The 22019-nt window shown below is 33.9% G+C and overlaps 1 protein-coding gene across 1 annotated transcript in view; it reads left to right on the top strand.

The window, feature by feature from the left end:
- Positions 1-22019, top strand: part of LOC129754407 (inositol-trisphosphate 3-kinase A-like) — a 152820-nt gene that overhangs the window by 66030 nt on the left and 64771 nt on the right. The window contains exon 2 of the mRNA XM_055750470.1: positions 5256-5723. Within this exon, the coding sequence (XP_055606445.1) occupies positions 5454-5723 (270 nt within the window). The 5' untranslated portion in view covers positions 5256-5453. The remainder of the gene's footprint in view (positions 1-5255; positions 5724-22019) is intronic.

Genomic DNA, 22019 nt, shown 5'->3' with positions numbered 1-22019 from the left:
TCTCATCTCTCAAAACCCCTATGTGAAAATTTTTGTAACAATCCGACGAAAAATACCGTCAATACCGCGAAAACAATATTTGTCTTGTATGGACGACCCCCTTTAGAAGGGGTCATCCGAAAATCCAAACATTTTTCATCATTCCTGGTCCTAATAAGCACCCTTGCAAAATTTCAGCTCTCTAGCTTTTAAGGCGGCTGAGCCTATTGAAGACAAACATACAAACGAACAAGCAAACAAACCAACGGAAATTACTTTTTTTATATATAGACTAGCTGATCCCATACGAACTTCGTTTCGCTTTAAATCATTGGTACGTCAAAATGAGTTTAGAAAATGAATTCGAAACATTCTTTCGACAATTTTGGGGAAAAAATTAAACAGTGTTTAAAGTCGCTACTATTACTATTGCTTGAAATTGAAATTAAACGGTTGATTGGCTTTTTATTAAAATTTATGTGAGAGTGTTTTCTTCTCGATCGGTTGCAAAATCTAGACATTATGGCAGAAACATGTGCTATTTTTTTATGTGCACGACTCTTTTGCTTGACCTTCACACTTTAATTGGTATCAATTAAAAAAATTATTGCACAAAACACTGAACTTTCAATTAAACCCTCTTTTTCTTTCCCATGGCCCGAAATTCGATGATTGAAACCAATTTTACGTTCCTCAAAACTCCCTTGTGCCATTTTTTCTTTTCAAATTATATGTAAATTAACGTCAGGAACTTGAAAACAGTGAACAGTGAATATAGACGCCCCTTTCGCCGACCCTTGACACGGAACATGCTACCTGGAGTCAATTGCTCATAGTTTATAACCCTCATCTGAACATTTTCATCTCAATCCGATGCATGATCACGACAATATCGCGAAAACAGTGAGCAACTGACATGGACGGCCTTTTTTTTGACCACGATTCAAAACTTGACACCAGAAATCAATTATCTTTTCTGTTAAACTCCTATGTGTCAATTTTCATTACAATTCTATGCTCAATCAAGAGAATATCGTAAAAACAGTGAACAGATAATAACCCCTTTTGCCGACCCCTGAGTCAAGATTTGAAACCTGAAAGCAAAAGAGCGTCCCTCAAAACTCCTATGCGGAAATTTTCATCTCAATCCAACGTAGAATAACGTCAAAATCGCAAAAACATTAAAGTTGGGTATGGACGACTCCTTCAGCCGACTTCTGATCCGCAATTCGAAACTTGAAATCGGTTGCTCGTCTTTCAAAACACTCATGTGCTTATTTTCATCACAATACGATCTATGGACGACCCCTTTGACCGACCCCTGACCCTAAGTTTGATAACTGTAATCGATTGCTCGTCTCTCAAAACACTCATGTGCAAATTTTCATAACAATCCGATGTATAATAACGCCAATATCGCAAAAACATAAATCAGTGGATATGGACGACCCCTTTGGCCAACCCCTGACCCTAAATTTGATAACTGTAATCGATTGTTCATCTCTCAAAACACTCATGTGCAATTTTTCATCACAATCCGGTGTATAATAACGCCAATATCGCAAAAACATTAATCAGTTGATATGGACGACCCCTTTGACCGACCCCTGACCCTAAGTTTGATAACTGTAATCGATTGCTCGTCTCTCAAAACACTCATGTGCAAATTTTCATCACAATCCGACGGAAAATAACGTCAATAACGTGAAAACAATATTTGTCTTGTATGGACGACCCCCTTCAGAAGGGGTCGTCCAAAAATCTAAAAACATTTTTCATCATTCCTGGTCCTAATGAGCATCCATGCCAAATTTCAGATCTCTAGCTCTTAAGACGGCTGAGTCTATAGAGGACAAACAAACAAACATACAGATAATTGCTTTTTATATCTATAGATAATGAGGAACTCATGAGGTTTGAAAACAGTGTTGTTGTGGCCATGAAAAGCCATTGGTGGACTGTGGGTGCGGCGCTTGGCAAAACTACCACTGCTTGCCCTTTCCCCTTCTGGGATTGGGCTTTGACAACCCCTGGTGGTTGCCAAACAGTGGAGGCAGGTCCGAAGACTGTCTGCCTGGAGGCCAAGGCCGGGTCTATGTGAGCGCTTGGGAAACTACCACTGATGATCCGCTCCCCTCGTGGGATTGGACCTCAAGAGACAACCACGCATGGTTGTCCCATCAGTGGAGGCAGGTCCTTATGACGCTGCCTGGCGGCCAAGGCTCGGGGGGATCTCGGTCGCCTGGTTGACCGAGATCCAAACTCTTTCGGATGGAGGGCTCTGAAAAGAGCCGATTGTGGCAGCTGGACCCGGGAGCAAGGCGTCGGAGCGAAGCAGCGAAGAAGAAGGCACTTATTTCGCTTATATTCTATTTTATTTCTCTACTTCTACTTATCACTATTATTTACAAATGATATTTACACAACCGTCCCATCTTGACGGCTTGGTGGTTTGATTACGACTGACTTCTAGGCGCATAAATAATGCGCCCTTAAATAGGCTGACGAGCAAGCACACAAGCACGTGCTCGCGCCAGATGGAACCGCCCAGAACATTCTCGACGCTTTCAGCGAGAGCAGCCGTCTGGCTCTCTCAGTGCGGTACTCTCTCGTGTATTCAGCGTCGCTCTCTCCAACTTCAGTCGACTGGTCGGACTGAACACACTCGCCACCAGAAAGAATGCTCTCGGAGGATTGTCTCGGCTGCTGGAAGCATTATCGTCGACCTTGGCGGATCTCGGAAATTCATCGCTGCTGTATGAGGCTTTCGTGGAAGCACCACTCTTTGATGGCTTCCTCTGTTGACGATGATGCTCTTGATGAAGATCACTCCTGGCTGGATCTTATTCCCTCTGGATTGTGCCGGTTTATCACTGCCAGCTCGTTCTCGAAAATTCCACCTCTCGACTTGCTCGTTTTCATTGTCTTCTCGATGCATGCTTCCTTCCTGCTCCGCTTGCCTACTTTGCTGCCCGATCCACTCCACACACACTCATGACGGAGGTATTCCGTCGGAAGGTGCCGGCTTCTACATCCGGCTCGAAGGACCATTTCATGTTGTGGCCATGAAAAGCCATTGGTGGACTGTGGGTGCGGCGCTTGGCAAAACTACCACTGCTTGCCCTTTCCCCTTCTGGGATTGGGCTTTGACAACCCCTGGTGGTTGTCAAACAGTGGAGGCAGGTCCGAAGACTGTCTGCCTGGAGGCCAAGGCCGGGTCTATGTGAGCGCTTGGGAAACTACCACTGATGATCCGCTCCCCTCGTGGGATTGGACCTCAAGAGACAACCACGCATGGTTGTCCCATCAGTGGAGGCAGGTCCTTATGACGCTGCCTGGCGGCCAAGGCTCGGGGGGATCTCGGTCGCCTGGTTGACCGAGATCCAAACTCTTTCGGATGGAGGGCTCTGAAAAGAGCCGATTGTGGCAGCTGGACCCGGGAGCAAGGCGTCGGAGCGAAGCAGCGAAGAAGAAGGCACTTATTTCGCTTATATTCTATTTTATTTCTCTACTTCTACTTATCACTATTATTTACAAATGATATTTACACTACCGTCCCATCTTGACGGCTTGGTGGTTTGATTACGACTGACTTCTAGGCGCATAAATAATGCGCCCTTAAATAGGCTGACGAGCAAGCACACAAGCACGTGCTCGCGCCAGATGGAACCGCCCAGAACATTCTCGACGCTTTCAGCGAGAGCAGCCGTCTGGCTCTCTCAGTGCGGTACTCTCTCGTGTATTCAGCGTCGCTCTCTCCAACTTCAGTCGACTGGTCGGACTGAACAAGTGTAATAATAATAATTTCAGATCTTGAAAAACATTTTTAGAGATCAAGTTTCAGTAAATAATATAAAACCTTCTTTGTATTGCTATTCAAAACTCCTGCTACAATCCTCATTTTAAAGTCTTTGCATCTGAAAACGTTGAAATTTAATTTAAAATTATGCTTCCAAAAAATTAAAAATCAAAATATTGTTAACAAATAATTTTAACATTTTTTTTTGATAGTGTAGTAAAGCACACCGGGCCGGCTAGTGTTAACATCTTTTTGACGATACCCAGTAATAGGGTTCAAAAGTCTATAACAATAATTTTTCAAAGTCTCAGTCATATCATTATGATTCTAGATACTATTAACACATTGCGTAGCAAATACGAGAATCTCGTTTTATCACTTGCCGCTAGTGTGCTACACCAAAAAGCATAGCTCAAATGTTATTTATTCAACGAAATTAATCACAATACTTTCAGGAACTCAAAGGTCTTAAATTTGTAGAATTTGGTTCAGAGGTTTCTTCGCTAATTTCCGGGCTTCGATTTATACGCGGTCTTTAGTTTGTTACTATAATTGATGAATACAAATTCTATAGCGAAATCCAAATAACTGTAGGAAACATTATTAGATTTATTTAATTGACGTTAACGAGGGCGAATGAGTGGACACAAAATCACATTTTTCGGATGATAATTCTTGCATAAATAGAATGTTCAATTCGTCATTCCAAATGCTATCTCGGAGCAACGACTTTTTGAAATCTGAACTTTTAGCATTCAAGTTTGCAGAAGCATACTTTGACAATATCTTTGTCACAGAGCACAGATTTTTTGTAATTTTTCACAGAGTTTACAGATTTTTGGGAATTTAAACACATTTTCTAAACAATAAATTTTGGTATCAGTGTTCAATTAGAATTTCTGACCTTATTGTCGATAGTGTTAGTTGATTTTTTCCAGCCAAGTTACAAAAAATTGAACAATTTTTGTTTGTTATTCACATAATTTTTCTATGACATTCACGGAAAAAATCATGATAGAAAACCGTGCCAAATTTTGAGGTTAAATTAAAATATAAGATGAATATTTTGTTCAAAACATAGAAAAAAATCAGTCATGAACAACTAGAGACGTTTAATTTGATTTTCTCTCCTAAAATGTAGACTGGACAAATTATGAACTGTTATTGGAAATGGAAGATTATTTGAGGGATTCAAATCTATTGGCAATTTTGCTGCATTATTGGAACTTCTTTCAAGGGCAAAACACATTTTTAAAAAACTGGTCTTAAAAGTTTGAGTTCAACAGTCATCCCGATATTTGTTTTACTAGAATTTTAAACCTTTTAAAACTTGCAATAAAAACCTTGTTCTAAATAAACAGGCCTGCGTTTACAAAATCGCAGGTTTTCAAACAGAGTAAGAGAGAGATAAAGAGAATAAGGCACAAAATATATGCACCTTTTTCAGTATTCCAACCATCAATCATTTCTTCCACAGATCTAAAATTCAAGTTCTCATTGAACAAGCGTGATGAACACTATGCGATTAATGAGTTGAAAAATCATCCAAAGTGCAGTAGTGAATGAAGGTGTCAAAACAACATTCTGTGTCATGTAGTGTCAAAATCGTGAATTGTTCAAGAAGTGATCCCATTACGTTTGTTAGTGAATCTCCCTGTGGCCTACCCTAGCAAAAATGTCACTCCTATCATCTGGGGGTCGCCCCCGCTCCCTGATGGAGGCACTGCTGGCCAAGAAGATCGAAGCCGCCTCCCAGGCTGGCGGCAATGTGCCTCCGAGTGGCCCAGGTGGATCCCGCTTGATGCGAACCGACTCAATGGACTCGAGCAGCAGCATCGGCTCTCTGATTCTCGGAGAGGACGTGTGCCGATGTGACGATTGTCTGCTCGGCATCGTCGATCTGTACACGATCGGCCCCCAGGAGACGGCGAACGCCAAGAAAAAGGTAAGTAGGTGTGCTTTTTCAAGGTGTGGGAGGATGATTCGAATAGGGTAGGGAAGGAAGTCTTTCGCTCTCTCTGAAGACGCGAAACGAAAGCTTTTGAATGAAGCTTTTCAGGGGCAACTACAGCTCTCAATAATTGCAAAGAAATGAGAGAGGAACCTGGAAACTTTGCTGAATCGGTGGACACAACTGAAAGCTTACGGAATTGAAGTTCAGGTGGCAGCATTGAAGAAAATTAAGCTTTTGAACTTTAAAAGTTTGTTCTAAAAATATTCGTTACCTACGTTTTGATTTAACTTGGTAGGTATCAACTTAGAATTTTTGTTATTTTGCTAATTTTTGTTATTTTTTATCATTTTTGTCTTTTTTTCATCTTTGTATTGTTTGTCACTGTTGTCATTTTTGACAATTTTGACAATTTTGACTATTTTGACAATTTTGAAATTTTTGACAATTTTGACAATTTTGACAATTTTGACAATTTTGACAATTTCGAAAATTTTGACAATTTTGACAATTTTGACAATTTTGGCAATTTTGACAATTTTGACAATTTTGAAAATTTTGACAATTTTGACAATTTTGACAATTTTGGCAATTTTGACAATTTTGACAATTTTGACAATTTTGACAATTTTGACAATTTTGACAATTTTGACAATTTTGACAATTTTGACAATTTTGACAATTTTGACAATTTTGACAATTTTGACAATTTTGACAATTTTGCCAATTTTGACAATTTTGACAATTTTGAAAATTTTGACAATTTTGACAATTTTGACAATTTTGACAATTTTGACAATTTTGACAATTTTGACAATTTTGACAATTTTGACAATTTTGACAATTTTGACAATTTTGAAAATTTTGACAATTTTGACAATTTTGACAATTTTGACAATTTTGACAATTTTGACAATTTTGACAATTTTGACAATTTTGACAATTTTGACAATTTCGACAATTTTGACAATTTTGACAATTTTGACAATTTTGACAATTTTGACAATTTTGACAATTTTGACAATTTTGACAATTTTGACAATTTTGACAATTTTGACAATTTTGACAATTTTGACAATTTTGACAATTTTGACAATTTTGACAATTTTGACAATTTTGACAATTTTGACAATTTTGACAATTTTGACAATTTTGACAATTTTGACAATTTTGACAATTTTGACAATTTTGACAATTTTGACAATTTTGACAATTTTGACAATTTTGACAATTTTGACAATTTTGACAATTTTGACAATTTTGACAATTTTGACAATTTTGACAATTTTGACAATTTTGACAATTTTGACAATTTTGACAATTTTGACAATTTTGACAATTTTGACAATTTTGACAATTTTGACAATTTTGACAATTTTGACAATTTTGACAATTTTGACAATTTTGACAATTTTGACAATTTTGACAATTTTGATAATTTTGACAATTTTGACAATTTTGACAATTTTGACAATTTTGACAATTTTGACAATTTTGACAATTTTGACAATTTTGACAATTTTGACAACTTTGACAATTTTGACAATTTTGACAATTTTAACAATTTTGACAATTTTGACAATTTTGACAATTTTGACAATTTTGACAATTTGGACAATTTGGACAATTTTGACAATTTTGACAATTTGGACAATTTTGACAATTTTGACAATTTTGACAATTTTGACAATTTTGACAATTTTGACAATTTTGACAATTTTGACAATTTTGTCAATTTTGACAATTTTGAAAATTTTAACAATTTTGACAATTTTGACAATTTTGACAATTTTGACAATTTCGACAATTTTGACAATTTTGACAATTTTGACAATTTTGACAATTTGGACAATTTGGACAATTTTGACAATTTTGACAATTTTGACAATTTTGACAATTTTGACAATTTTGACAATTTTGACAATTTTGACAATTTTGACAATTTTGACAATTTTGAAAATTTTGACAATTTTAACAATTTTGACAATTTTGAGAATTTTGAGAATTTTGACAATTTTGACAATATTGACAATAGTGACAATTTTGACAATTTTGACAATTTCGACAATTTTGACAATTTTGACAATTTTGACAATTTTGACAATTTTGACAATTTTGACAATTTTGACAATTTTGACAATTTTGACAATTTTGATAATTTTGATGATTTTGTCAATCTTAGCCCAATCTGTTTTTTCATCATGTTTTCATCAGCATCGATTTGGTATTGGTGAAAAAAGCAGGAAAATGGCAAAAAATAACCTATCTTAAAACGCCGAACCTCATTAGCGAGTGGAAAGTGCCGGTCACGATCCAGCTTCGATCGATCCCCTTTGGAAGGATCGTTTTGTTCACTTAGCAATTTCGCAGCAGGTCAGTCAAAGTATATCGCCCCACCAATCCAAGACGCTGACAGTAAATGACAAGTCATTGATTGTGAATCTTTTTTTTTGCTTGCTTGCCTTTAAAATGCTTGAAACCCTTTTTCGGCTCGCTGTCACTGACTGAGACAGTGATTGGCCCTTTTTTGCTTGAAAAAGTGTCCTCCCTTTTCACATTAACAGCCCAATAATTGATCAAATGGGACACGGTGAAATTTTTTTTTCAACGAGTACAGTATCAATAACTGAACACATCGACTCTCAAAATTGATCCAAATCTCCCAAAGAACCTGTTAATTTGTTCGACAAAATGTAAAGTCCGAAACAGAAATCAATTTCCGCCAATTGCAACCGGGAGCCAAACGAGCTCAGAAGTGCCCATTGCGGGGCCATTAAACGACACCCCCAAAAAAGGGCCAACTAATTGGGCTGCTAATGAGTGCGCGAGGAATGACGAAACAACAGATAAAAAAGAAAGGAATTCGTGATGCAGAATCGGGAATAAGTGCATATATTGCTGCAAATCACGTAATGAGCGAAAAGGAACTGTCAATTCGATCGAAGGAAATGCGCGGTGCTTATAATGATCATTTCGATAAGTTATCATCGCGAATTGTCGATTCGCTTCCACTGAAGTGCACTTTTCGATCGTTGAACGTGTTTTGTTTTTGGCACATTTCTTTTGATACTGATGAAAGCTTTTCATGCTACTCAAGCTTTTTAAAATGTTTTGTTAGAATGAATGTTTAATTCATTTCATTTGTTTATGATTCATTTCTATAAATTTTGCTCTAGTTTCTACTTTCGTTCATACAATGACAAGGGCATCTAGTAGGCCAATTTTATTTTACTGAGTTTTGGCACAGGATTTTTTTTATAATTAACAATTTGAATTGAAGTTCTTCGGATTTCCCGGAAAATTTCAACATATGGACACAGGTTTTTTTTTATATATTTAAAATTGTTTTTTTTTTAAAGATGTTTTGGGGCAGTGTTTTATCAGACAGTTAATAACTGATTAATGAGGATATGTCTTTTGGCATTGAAAAATAATAAATTCAATTGACATCACTGCTGGGTGCCTGGCGAGGTATGACAGAGGTGCCAGGTCATTTTGTCAAAAATCAGGACAACGCGAAGAAAAAAATCAGGTTTTTTTTTCAGGACACCACTAAATTGGTGAAATTAACGTGCAATTCTGCTTAGATTGCATAACTTAAGGTGAAATATAGGTGCTGAACACGCCTCGTATTATGCAACTGAAGCAAGAATAACCTTGGCTGGCCTGCAGTTAATATCGAAAAACATCATTTAAATATCATTTGAACCAAAGATTATCATTGGTTAAACTGATTAAACTACTTATTAAAGATTTGTGTGATGTTCTAATCATTTAATAATATATTTCGTTATAATCTGGATATTTTTTTAAAAATCAGGACAAATCAGGACATTTATGGGCCATTCTTCAAAAATCAGGACAATTCAAGCGTTTTTTGAAAAATCAGGACAGCCTTTGGAAAATTATGACAAATCCTAAAAAATCAGGATACCTGACACCCCTGTTGCATGACTACTTTTCATGCAATACTTCGCGATGCTTCAGCAGTGATGTCAATTGAATTTCATGTTTATCAATGCGAAAAGACATACCCCTGTTAAACTGCTAAAAAAAGCTGCCTAATAAGATACCAAGTTACGATTTTCAACAAAGTTGTTCAGCGGAAATTTCCTTTAGGAAATTTATAAATTGGCACAAAAACCATTAGCTTGCTCGGTTCCAAAGAAGAAACAAAACTGATGTTGATTTTTCAGTACAATACTACATGTCCCATACAAACCTAAAAGTTCAAATTTACTCATGTAAACGTTACTTACAATTCTGCTAAAAATCATGGATGAGTTTTGGACCAAGACGAAGCTTTTTAGACCCCAGGGTTTGATAAATTAAAAAATGACCCCAATTCTACTCAGTCTAAAGTCACATTCCCTCTTAACAGAAATAATAGCTTAGCTTAGCTTAGTTGACTACTCATATCCACCTTAAATCATTGAACTTGAAGTGCTTAGATATGACCATTCATTTAAAGCTTCAGATAACATATTTGATTAGACTTTGTTCAACTTACGTACTTCAAATTCCATAATCGCTGGCGTGGCTAAGCAGAACAAGTTCTACCTCGCCAATGGTTGCTACTCCGTGATTGATCGAGGCCATCAGCTTTGTGCAAGGGCCAAAAGAATGATGCTTGGGACTAGCAGTTCATTCACAATGCACAAAACTCATGCTCTCCCTTTGAAAATGATCAATAACGGCGCCGGCCACGTCCTAGTAGTCAATGGGGGAAACAGGGAGGAATGTTAGTATGATACTTTTTAGGTTCAATCGACAACCTCTTATCTCTATATAATCCAAAAACTAGTTTCGAAAAATTCAGAAACAAAGGTAAATCAATATCGCCTACTATAGAAACCGTCTATACGTCTGCGAATCTATATTCAAATATCAAAGGAAAGGGTTATGTTAGTTGGGGAAAGGTTATAGATCAGGATCCATTTTGGTGAATGGTGCGATCGGTTTTTCCTACACCTCCTATGCTCCTAGATTTTTCTTAAGGAAACTCCTATTTCTATCTTTGAGGCAGTGATAAAAAGTTTAATAGTGAAGTGAAAGGTGTGTTTATATTTTCTTTAAACTAACTTGTTTCCCTAATTCTTGTTCCTGATAGACTAATGTGTTTTCAAAAACGACCCTTTAAAGTAAAGATACTTCTATCAAACTTCGAAGAATATTTATAAGCACAAATTTAAAATATCATAATCTTGTTAATGGATGATGTTAATCTCCTTTCTGGAATTTTTAATTTTTAAGTTATGTGATTTGTGTAACTAAATAGGATCGTTTTTGCAAACCCATCAGTGCAATTCAACTCTTTGCCTCATATTGTTTTCATGATTTCACGGATACAACAAATCATTTAAAAAGGAATAATTTTAAAACTTGAAAAGAGTACATTAGGTGCGATTTTCTACGTTGGCTTTTTGAAAATGTCATGTTTCGTGAGTTTAAAATAACTAAGAATTTTGATATTCTCAAAATATGTATAAGAAAACATTAATTTCATTAAATCATTTGGTTCCAGAAAATCTTTAGATCGAAGTTTTGCTACAGAAAGCCCGAACACTATCAAAACAGTTTGGCGAACAAAGGAACAAATTTTGATCGATGCTGAATCAAATAAGAAAATTAGGTGAATGTCAAGTTGATATTAATATGTACCTATTTCTTATTCGGTAAATTATCAGGTTGAGAAAAAAAGGATAAATTTTATTGAAAAACTGGAAACAAGGGTTTTTGGAAACGGCTTTGAAAAAAAAAATTTTGCGCAGTATTTTGATTTTTGTTTTTTATTTTAAAAAACAATCTAGCTATTCTAGCTGTTTTTCAAAAAAAATATTATACTTGAAAATAAAAATATATTTTTAGAGATTTATGAATTAGTGGGTTTTTATTGAATCTTACTTTTTGAAAAACCTTTATCTTACCGTTTGCGTTCAGTTATTATTTTAAATTGAAAGGCTAGTGTACAACATTTCTCAATGTTAAAAAGAAAACTGGTGGTAATAAGTGACCGGCTAGATCGCGAATGAAAAAACTATTGGACATTGTATTGGACGAATTGGGTCCGAAAATGTCTAATTTCTCAGAAATTGAAACCGTTTGATATTTCGTCAGAACTTAAGAATCAACTCCTGACCATCAACTTATTTCTTATACGCCCACGTTAGTTTTGAGTTGAGTCCAAAGGTGTCAGATTGTTCGGAAATTGGAAGTTATTTTCTACATTTTCCAAATTTGGGTTGAATTACTGTTTTTTTAGCTCTGAAATGAATTTAAAATAGAAGTCTGTAGGATAGATATGGAGGTAATGGAAAATAGGAAAAGGAATATGCGAAATGAAATCAAATGTTTTTCAACACGTTCTAATCAACGACGAACAAGCGAAAATAATGCGAGAATGAAGGAAACCCGACTACTTCGATTACAAAATATTTTAAATGAAGCACGGTATCTTTCAACTATAAATACAACGGCCTTTGTGCCAACTTGGTCGCTGTTAAATTCCTTGAAAAAAAAACAACTTGGTCATTCTTAATTTGGATATCATAGTGTGAACATCACTTCAGAAAAGGAAGACGGCATCTATGCTCGGAGAACCCTCAGATTACGACAAAGTCGATAGTGTTTCCAGCCCGAATGGCGAAAAACGTTCAGTTGAAGGTGCTACAAAAGAGAGAGAGAGGCAAACGATTCATGCAGAATTATAATCCAGAACGTGATGAGTGTCAGATTGCTTCAAGGCTCGAAGCCTTGGAGCCTGTGTTTGATGAGTTTCATGAAGTGCGCAGTAAAATCGAAATCATCTTCTATGAAAGTGAAAAGAAGATGGCATAGAAGTTCTACGGCGACGCAAAGGAAGAAGCTGATGCTCAACGTGAGAAAGAAAACAACAGGCTGCTGCCGAGTTGTGAAGACCGTTTCTTCCAGTTTAAAGATGCTCTGTCGAAACTTCAAAACAAACTTGAACGAGCTTCAAACAACGAAAACTCCTGACAGATTCTCTTCCAGATTCTGACAGAACTGTACGAGAACAAGAAGCTGATAGTGAAGGCGTCCCTAGACCCACTGTTTTCTCTACAGTCGATTAAGAAAAAAGGGTACGAGAGCATCAATCATCTCATCACGGAATTCGAGAAGAATCGAATGATGCTGCAGAAGGTCGTCGAAGACACTGATGGTTATATCACCATTCTAGCGCACATGCTCTACTCGCGACTGGACTCTGTCACTCTGAGGAATTGGGAAACTCAAAACAACAGTAAAGAAGTGCCAAAATACGAGGACATGAGGAATATTCTGTGCAACTACTGCCCCGAGAAAAGAACCCCGCTACAACATATCCGTGAGCTACACAACGTTTTAGCTTAGCTTAGCTTAGATTAGCTTAGCTTAGATTAGCTTGGTTGACTACTCATATCCACCTTAAATCATTGAACTTGAAATGCTGTGAAGATATGATCGTCCATCAAAAATGAAAAAAAAAAAGTTAAACTTCAGATAGCATAGCAAAATTTAGAAACAAATGTAGGTCAATTTCACCAACTATGGAAACCGTCTGTACGTCTGCGAATCTATATTCAAATATCCAAGGAGAGGGTTTCGTTAGTAGGGGAGAAGTTATAGATCAGGATCCATTTTGGTGAATGGTGCGATCTTTGGTTGACCTACACCTCCTATGCTCATAGATTTTTCTTAAGGAAACTCCTGTGGAAACGTGTTTAAATGTTTCTTTGAACTAACTTGTTTTCCTAATTCTTGTTCCTGGTACACTAATGTGTTTTCAAAAACAACCCTTGAGATTGAAAATACTTCTATCAAACTTCGAAGAATATTTAAAAGGAGATATTTAAAATATAAAAGTTTTGTTAATGGATGAAGTGATTCTCCTTTTTGTTCCTATTCAATTTGTTGTGTAGGTTGTGATAACTGAATAAGATCATTTTTGGAAACTCATCAATGCAATTCAACTTTTTGCCTCATATAATTATAGTCATAAGGAACCTTTTGAATACAAACTTAGCAGCACTAAATATAGTATAGTATTAAAAAAGGAATTCAATACCTAACACTACATGTTCAAAGAATAAATAAATAAATAAAAAGGTTTTTTGGTTATGAATGTATGCGGTAAGCTGAAAAATAAGATATTTAATTTTTCTTTCAAAGTTTGTTATTTTTTCTATATCTAATTGCCAAATCGGTTTTAGAGCTTTATACTGGAAAATGGAATATTTTTCAATTATATTTGAATATTTTGTAAAATTAAGTATGGGCTTCGAATTACCTCTAGGTAAGTTGTATGAATATTAAAACTAATGTTTTATGGTGAATTTGCATATATGTATATCGGAGAAAATATTTTTTGATTTACTCTGTATAAATACTTCAAAATTTCCATTCTTGAACCAAAAAGTGCGGTCCTGTTTAAAAGAAATGTAAAAGCCTCAGTATTTCCGCGCGAAAAATTCAGCGTTGTTTTGTTAGAAACAAAAAACAATGCCTATAACAGTGATCGGCAATCTGCGGCATACGGCTGTACGGATGAGAAGTTGTGGCTCCTTAACGTCAATTGCAAATATTGTGTATTTCATCAAATTTATACCTACTTGAAACTATGCTTAACTAATAAATAAGCATTACCATGTGAAAAACCTGATACAAAATGCCTTTTTGTCAGAAAATTTTAAGAATGAATACCAAATCGAAATAAACATCACTAACTTTGATTAGAAGCTATGTATTTCTTTGGTATCAAATTAAAATAACAAGTTTGATTATCAATTTTAAGTTTGGAAACAATTATTAAGATAAGAGAAAATGTTTTTATCCAATCAGAAATCAGAAATGCAAAATAGTTTTCCAAATCGAAAAAGGATTCTTATGGCACTTTTCTGAGATTCTCTTCAGAGTCTTTTGAGATTCGTTTGAGACTCTATCAAAATTATTTTAAGCTTGATTCGATACTCTTTGTTAACTGTTCTCAGAACAACCTTAAAAGCTATTTTCAAAGCCATCAGAAGCTTTTTCAGGTCTTTTGAGACTCTATTGAACCTATTACAAACTGATTGAGGGCTTTTTAGGACTCCTGAGATTGGTATGAGACTGTTTTTAAATTGATCTAAAACTTTGATGGGATTTGTTGAGACTTTCTGAGAGAATTTCGAGGCTCTCTGGAGCCCTTCATGAGATACTTTTGAGTTTCTTTTGACTTCATTTGACTCTTTTGACCTTGGTATAAAGCTATTTTCAGATTCTTTTGAGACTCTAAAGGGCATTTCATAGACCTTCTAAAGTTGTTTAAAGATTGTTTCGAGATTTTCCGGACTGTTGTGAGGCTATTTCAAAACTCATTCGAGACTGTTTTACAGTTTTTTCAGGACTCTTGAGGCACTTTAAGGTATTTTGGAGACACTTTTACGACTGTTCTGAGAGTGTTTCAAGAATTTTTGAGACTCTGTTTGAACTTTCCCAGAGATGATTGAAACTCATATGAGTCCATTCTTTGGAGATTTCTTCGGTATTCTTTTAAATCTTTTGATGTTGTCTTAAACTAACTTAAACTCTTAAGAATCTTTGGTGTCTATTATGGGGCTCTAACAATACTTTTTTGAAATTTCAAAGACATTCTGTTGCAATTTAAATGTTAAAATTTTTTGAATCAACAAACAAAAGTGGAGAATTTAAGTTCTTACGCGAAAAAAAGTATATACAAATATTTTTTTGTTTTTTTTAAGTAAAGCTTACTTTCATAAAAGTTTTCTCAAACAAATCACATAACAGTATTGTTTTATGGTTTTTATTGCAGGAATTCATCCAAAAATCTTTTTCAAATATGTTTTACTAAATATTTTGGTTTCAGAGTCAAAATCTCACAAACCGCACAAAACATTTCTGAGGGCAAAAACAGAGAGAAAACTTATGTCAATTGTTATTTTAGAGCATGACGATTTATGATTTTTATGCTTCAGTATTGCAGAAAAAAATTAAACGAATTTTCAAAGCTATCTTTTGAATCAACCCTTGATTTTCAAAAACTAGAGTTGGCGGAGATAAAGTATAAAAACCTTGTAATATTTAAGATTTTTCATCAAAATTCATTCGGGCATTGAAATTTAAAAAAAAATTTATATTCTTGCGGTTGCCGACCACTGGCCTATACCATGTGATTTCTTCAGTTCATTTTTTTTCTTTCTCGGATGTTTAATTTTTATTATCAATTTTAATTTAACGAGTTGTTAAACTTTTTTCATGTGTTTTAGTTCTTCTTTAGGTTAGTTTTTTTTATTGTTTTCTCCGTAATCGTATATTAATTAGCCTTTTTTTAATTTAATTTGTTTTAAAATCAATTCAAACATTAATTATGTAAATGCTTCTTTTAACAATATTTTTTTTTCGATTTCACAAGATTCAATTTTTATTTAAAAAAAACTGTAGAGTGGTAAAAAAAATTTCATTCAAGTTTCATTCAATTTTCCTATATGCTAGGTAGTTTTTAATGTTTGTTTTATTAAATTTTCTTTCCTATGTTTTTCCTGCTTTTGAATACTTTTCTCATTCTATAAAAATCTGGAAGATTACAATGCTTCTTGTTTCTTTCTTTAAGAATAAATACTTTTTTTTGTCTCTATGTTCATTTTTGTGATATTTTTTATCAGTTTATTTTTGATTTTTTTTCTCAATTCCATTCTTATTTAAATATCAAAACTTTGAATGGTTTATAAACTCTGATTTTTATTTATTTTTGATCTCTCATTTTTGTTTAACAACCCTGTACAGATTTTACTTTATTCACCAACATTTTTCGAATTAACTTCTTTGTAGTTTTTTTTAATGCAATTTTTTCTTCGGAAAATAAGTGTTCATTTTGAACTGTCTTTTGTTGTTGGTCAAACTTTTCCAAGTCTCTAGCCTCTGAAGACTTTTTGAAGAGTTTTTAAAATTTTGATTGTTCTTTGTTCTTGGTTTTTTTTGTTTTCTTCTGTATTTCCAATATTAATAATTTTTTCACTCTACGGCACACGTTTTGAATACAGTTTTTTTTTAAAGAAAGAATTTTCCCTTAAAGCTTAATTTCAAAATTTTCCGACTACTCCTATCATCATTATTTATTTGATATTTGGAATACCTGCCAATTTCCTTATAATCGTTACTCATGAAGTCTCTTCACTATTAAAATAACATTCCTTCTAATAGCGTTTGTGTTTTTGTTCCTCATTATTTCTCATATTATTTTCTTTGTGCTGAATTAACTGTATGTTCTTCTCGATTATTATTTTTTCTCTTGGTTGTTTATTTGTAATTGTCTTCGTGTTGTTTATTTTGTAAATAATTTGTCTTATTTTTGGTGATTTTTTTTCGTTTTCTAAAAATTTAGTAATTTTTAAACTTTTTTTACTCTTCTTTGGTCTGTTGAGCTTATCTTTATTACAATTTAGTTTATAAATCTTTTGTTTTTTTTAAAATATTTTTTATTTCTTAGACAAAATTAATTCTATTAATCTTCATTTTAACATGTTTTATAATTTGTTTTGATTTTCAAATATAAAAACCATTATTTTACTTTGATAATAATCCTACCCTTGAATTTTATTTTTTTAAGTCACATGTTCACAACCCTTCTCTTTTCTATGCATGAATATTTTTTCACATTTTGTTTGAAGATTACATCCGTTTTATCTCTTTGTAAATATTGTCCATTTATATGCAATAATTTGCGTTGTGATTGAAATGTTTTATTTAGCTTTGGTATTCGCTTCTTACCGATTATTCATTCATGAATTTTCACTTTCACTTTCTTCTGTTTTTAACCGTTTCATTGTTTCATCGTAAAAGACATTTTTCATTTTTTCACTTATATATTTTTTTCTTCTGATTGTTTGTGTGTTTTTTGTTTTTCATTTCTGATCTTCAATATTTGTATTAAGTTTTTTTTTCCTTTCTATCATAGAAATTTATCATTAGCTTTATTTATTTTCTAAGCTCTCTGTCCTGCCTAACAGCTATTTTTTATTTTATTGAATTTGACTTTTTAAGATATAAGATTTGTTTTTAAAATTGTCCTGTCTCTGTTTTCGAATATTTTGTTTTATCCTTTTCTCCTAGTTTCGATAATTTTACTATGATTTTTTTAAACAATATGAGTATTTTTATTCATTCAAGTTAACTTGTGAAGTTTTGCATTTATTATATTCTCCTGTTTGCAAACACATCGTTTGTATCGGGTATTTTCTCTTTTATTCTGTTTCCGCGATTCTTACGTTTTAAATTACATCTTTTCTAATTTTTTACTTTTTTCAAGTTGGTCGATCCAGATTTGTATCTTTGATAAAAATTTATTTATTTTTAAATGTCTTAGTTTTTGTTTTTTTTTTAATATTCAGAACTTGCATTACTGAAATATTTTTTTATGTAACTATAAAAAAAATTATTTTGATTCTTTGTATCAATTTGAGATACTTTCTTATAATGAAAATATTTAAAATTTCCATTTTTTTCTATTGAAAAATTTTCATAAGGATTTTGAAACAAACGATCGCATTGGAACTTAAGCTTTAAAAATATAACTACCATTATTTTGCCAGTATTAATTTTTGTTTGTCTTGTACCAAATTTAAACATTTTTTGAGAATTTTTATGATTGTTCCAAGTAAATCCTAGTAATATAACTAAAGGTTTCAAACTAGAGTTTTCTTAAGGGCTTGAATAACTTTCCAGTCGGAAGTTCTTTAAGGATGCTGAACTTCGGCATAGGTTCAACCACAAAAAATCCGCATGAGTCCCAGTCGATTTTTGTTAGCTCTTGATCGAAAATTCAACTCTCCCTTTTGAAATTGTGCAATAACAGGGAAAAAGGTGTTAAAAGGTGCCACACTTACAAGTATTTTTTTTTATAATTTAAGCATCATTTTTCCCGCGACACGTTTCACGCTTCAAGTTACATCTCGATCTCCATATCACCGCATTACATTGCATGCATCAATGAATATTAAATTAAGTAATTCTTCATCGGAACCTCAATGGCCATGCCTCGTTGGATTTGCGTCATGAAATCAAGGAAATAAAAAAAAAGGATGGAAACAATCAGATCAGACTGAAGAGTGTCTTTTTTCGTGGCGGTCGTCTCATGTTGAAGTACGTTTATTTTTTCATTATAATTTTCACAATCGCTCTTTCCACTTCATCATGCATTGCAAATTTTCCCCCCATTCCGAAAAACTATCTGGCGCACCAGACTTATGACGTCAAGTCAAGCGTCGTCGGTTCAGCGATTTGAATGAACACGACGAGAGTGAGCCGGTTGGAAAATTTCAACTCCAGCATGAAAGACATTTGAGACATGTGAACCACCAAATGGAGGTAACTCGATTTGAGGAAATTAACATTCTCCTTAAACATACGTGAAACAAGTGAAAAAGTTAACCACTCTCTGATGGAGGCCTGTGTAGCCGCTTCCAATGTCACAATTTATGCGCACTCTGACGTCAATGACGGTTTTCAAATTGACATGCAATTTCAACCGGTCTAAGGGATCGTGTTTTTTTTCAGCTGCCATGTGCACAATTTACGATAATTGTAGGTAGTCTTTTGCTTTAATTTTACTAATTTCGATTTTTTTTTCTCTATTTCAGGTAAAATATTTTTGTAGTTTAAAGTTAACGTCTGGTGGTAAGTAAATTTAAATGTGTTTAAATATACATTTTAAGCAAAAAATAAACAAAACTTCTTAAATTTATAATACCTATATGTAACAACTGGGACTCAGTTCTGGAAAAGTTTAAAATTAAGAGCTCTAAATGATTATTCCGAGATGTATGATTTTTAGTGTCTATCATCTATGACTCAGTGATAGATTGTCACTTCAATGTGTCGTCGAAGATCCTATCAGATGAGCTATTATCAGCAATCGGCAAAACTATCAACTAAATCGCACATCATCATTCGTTCACACGGGTATACATTAAACGTTGTAACTTATGGCTGACTCTCTCATAGTAACGGGGACACGTTTTTCTCTCTCAAACGAAACTATGACGTCCGGAAGTTGTTATCATGATTATTGCAGACCAGCAGAGGCAACTTGCTGGTGGAACGCCATTGGAGCAGATTTTCAAGTCTAAATTCCAAATAGAAATTTGAAGATTTTTTTGTTTTTTACGTTAGCTCAACCTGTTTTGAGAAATTCGATATATGAAACCCTCAGACACAAAGGGTGTAAAAAAAATTAATTTCGATTTGATAATTCTAAACGATGTATGTATATTTGGTGCAATTTTTAAATTTTTTTTATTTTTTTCAACATATTTTTTGTTCAAACAAAAATATAAAAAAAAATTGAAACACAAATAGAAAATCGTGCACTACAACAACTTCTAAGAGTGTTTTTCTTAACGTCTTGTTTATGCACATATACCTCTTTGGGACAGTAAAAATACTCATCAATATGTTCAAATGAACACTCAAAGACCTAACGTGTGCTTTAGTTACACTGAGGGCCGCCGAGAACAAATAGTGGGAAGGTCAGATCTTGCTACTTACATTTAAGGAACAACATATTTCTGAAAAATTATAGATTTTATCGTTTCTAAGTGCTGAATATTCGAAACTAGAATATTTAGGCAAATCTGATTCCACTAATCACTAATCGTACTTCCACAGCCAGAACTTATGTCTGAGTCCCAAAGAATAATAAAAGTATGTTATTATTCTTCTTGTCTTTCTTTATACTTTTCATCATTTTAACATAAAAACATTAAAAGGATCAAAAACATAAAATGGTTGGGCCTACCATGGAGCAGAGAACGCAGAGACATCTGGAACACAGGAACAGAAGAAACGTGGACCACCAGTACCATACGTTTCAAATGGGCAGTATCGTTGGAAGCATGCTAAGAAATTACTCCTTGATGAAGAAGCCATGTTTTATGTTAATTAGCTACTCCAATCACTAGGACCATCCTTTAACGTTTGGAAATGATTTATTTTGTACACAGAAATCACAAAACTTGAAGAGAAGCATTTTGTAGAAATTTATTAAATTAATTAATGTTACTAAAAATTATAAGCTTTAGTTTTCTTAGTTGAATTGTTCTGGATTTAGGTGTACAATCATTTCTGGTCATCGACCAAGGATAGAGCGCCTTTACTCGCTCTTGAAAATAAAGAAGAGAAAAAAAATATTAGTAAAACATAAAACCTTTCGAAGTCCGTTTAGGACTCGGAAGATTTTTCAAAAATTTTCCCTAAGAATTTTACTTACCTAAAATGTTGTTGTTGTTGCTTACAAATTTCTACAGTTTTAAATTTTTAAAACAAGATCATTTTAATGCATGCGTCTATGATCTCTAATCGAGTAGAAAATTATAATGGATACTTATCTTTGCGCTGCAACCAGCGTGATGAAAAGTTTATTGAAATTCAAATGCACCTCACCCAAGCACAAGAAAATTATAAAATGAATTCGTCATCGAATCCATATCCCATTTTTTATTTTCTATGAATTTAATTAGGTATTGACTAATGAAAAAAAAACATAGCAAGCCGAAACCGGCAACGTTTGGAACCGAAAAACATGCGTAGAAAAATACACTATGCGGGAACGATAAAAAATCATTCTTCAATGCCACCATGAATCACTTTATAGAATTTTTATAAAATTTTTTCTATTTACATTTTAATACACTCCGAGTTGATTGGAATTTTGTACACCATCTTATAACCAAGATCACTAGTCTTTCTTCCGGGAAAAGACAGAATAAATCAACACATGGGAGCTGAAAAGTTCCGATTCATTTCAAGCCCCCGTGGGCGAATTCCGGAAAACACACAGTTAAGCGGCCGAGGACACGAAAAGGACCCCTCCTGGTACAACACATATCCTTGCTATCCGATCCAAACTTTTTTGTCAAGATTCATAGATAACTTTCACTATAAAAACCAACAAATTACTCAATTTCCACGGACGGAGAAAAAAACGCGTGTGCCGCCATCGAGTCAACGCCTACTCTCCTCTTAGGCAAATCTGATTCCTTGAGATAATTAACTGATTCAAAATTAGCTTATTTTTGATTGGGCTTTGTTGTTTCATCCGTTATTAAAACTGATCAATTTTTAAATTTTAACAGACTATATCAGCAGAACTGAAGGTGAAGGACAAAATTCGAGAAAAGATTCGAGTTCAGGACGGCAAAATCTTCCAAAATCAGTTATTTAAACTAAGAAACCGAAAATGTTGTTTTTCTAGTGAAATCTTGAACAAGATATAAGGGCGTGTAATTATTTTCATGATTT

Source organism: Uranotaenia lowii, chromosome 3 (assembly GCF_029784155.1).
Source record: "Uranotaenia lowii strain MFRU-FL chromosome 3, ASM2978415v1, whole genome shotgun sequence".
In the NCBI taxonomy this organism is placed as follows: Eukaryota; Metazoa; Arthropoda; class Insecta; order Diptera; family Culicidae; genus Uranotaenia; species Uranotaenia lowii.
Note: the sequence above shows the minus strand (reverse complement) of the source record. Positions and strands in the feature narration are given on the sequence as shown.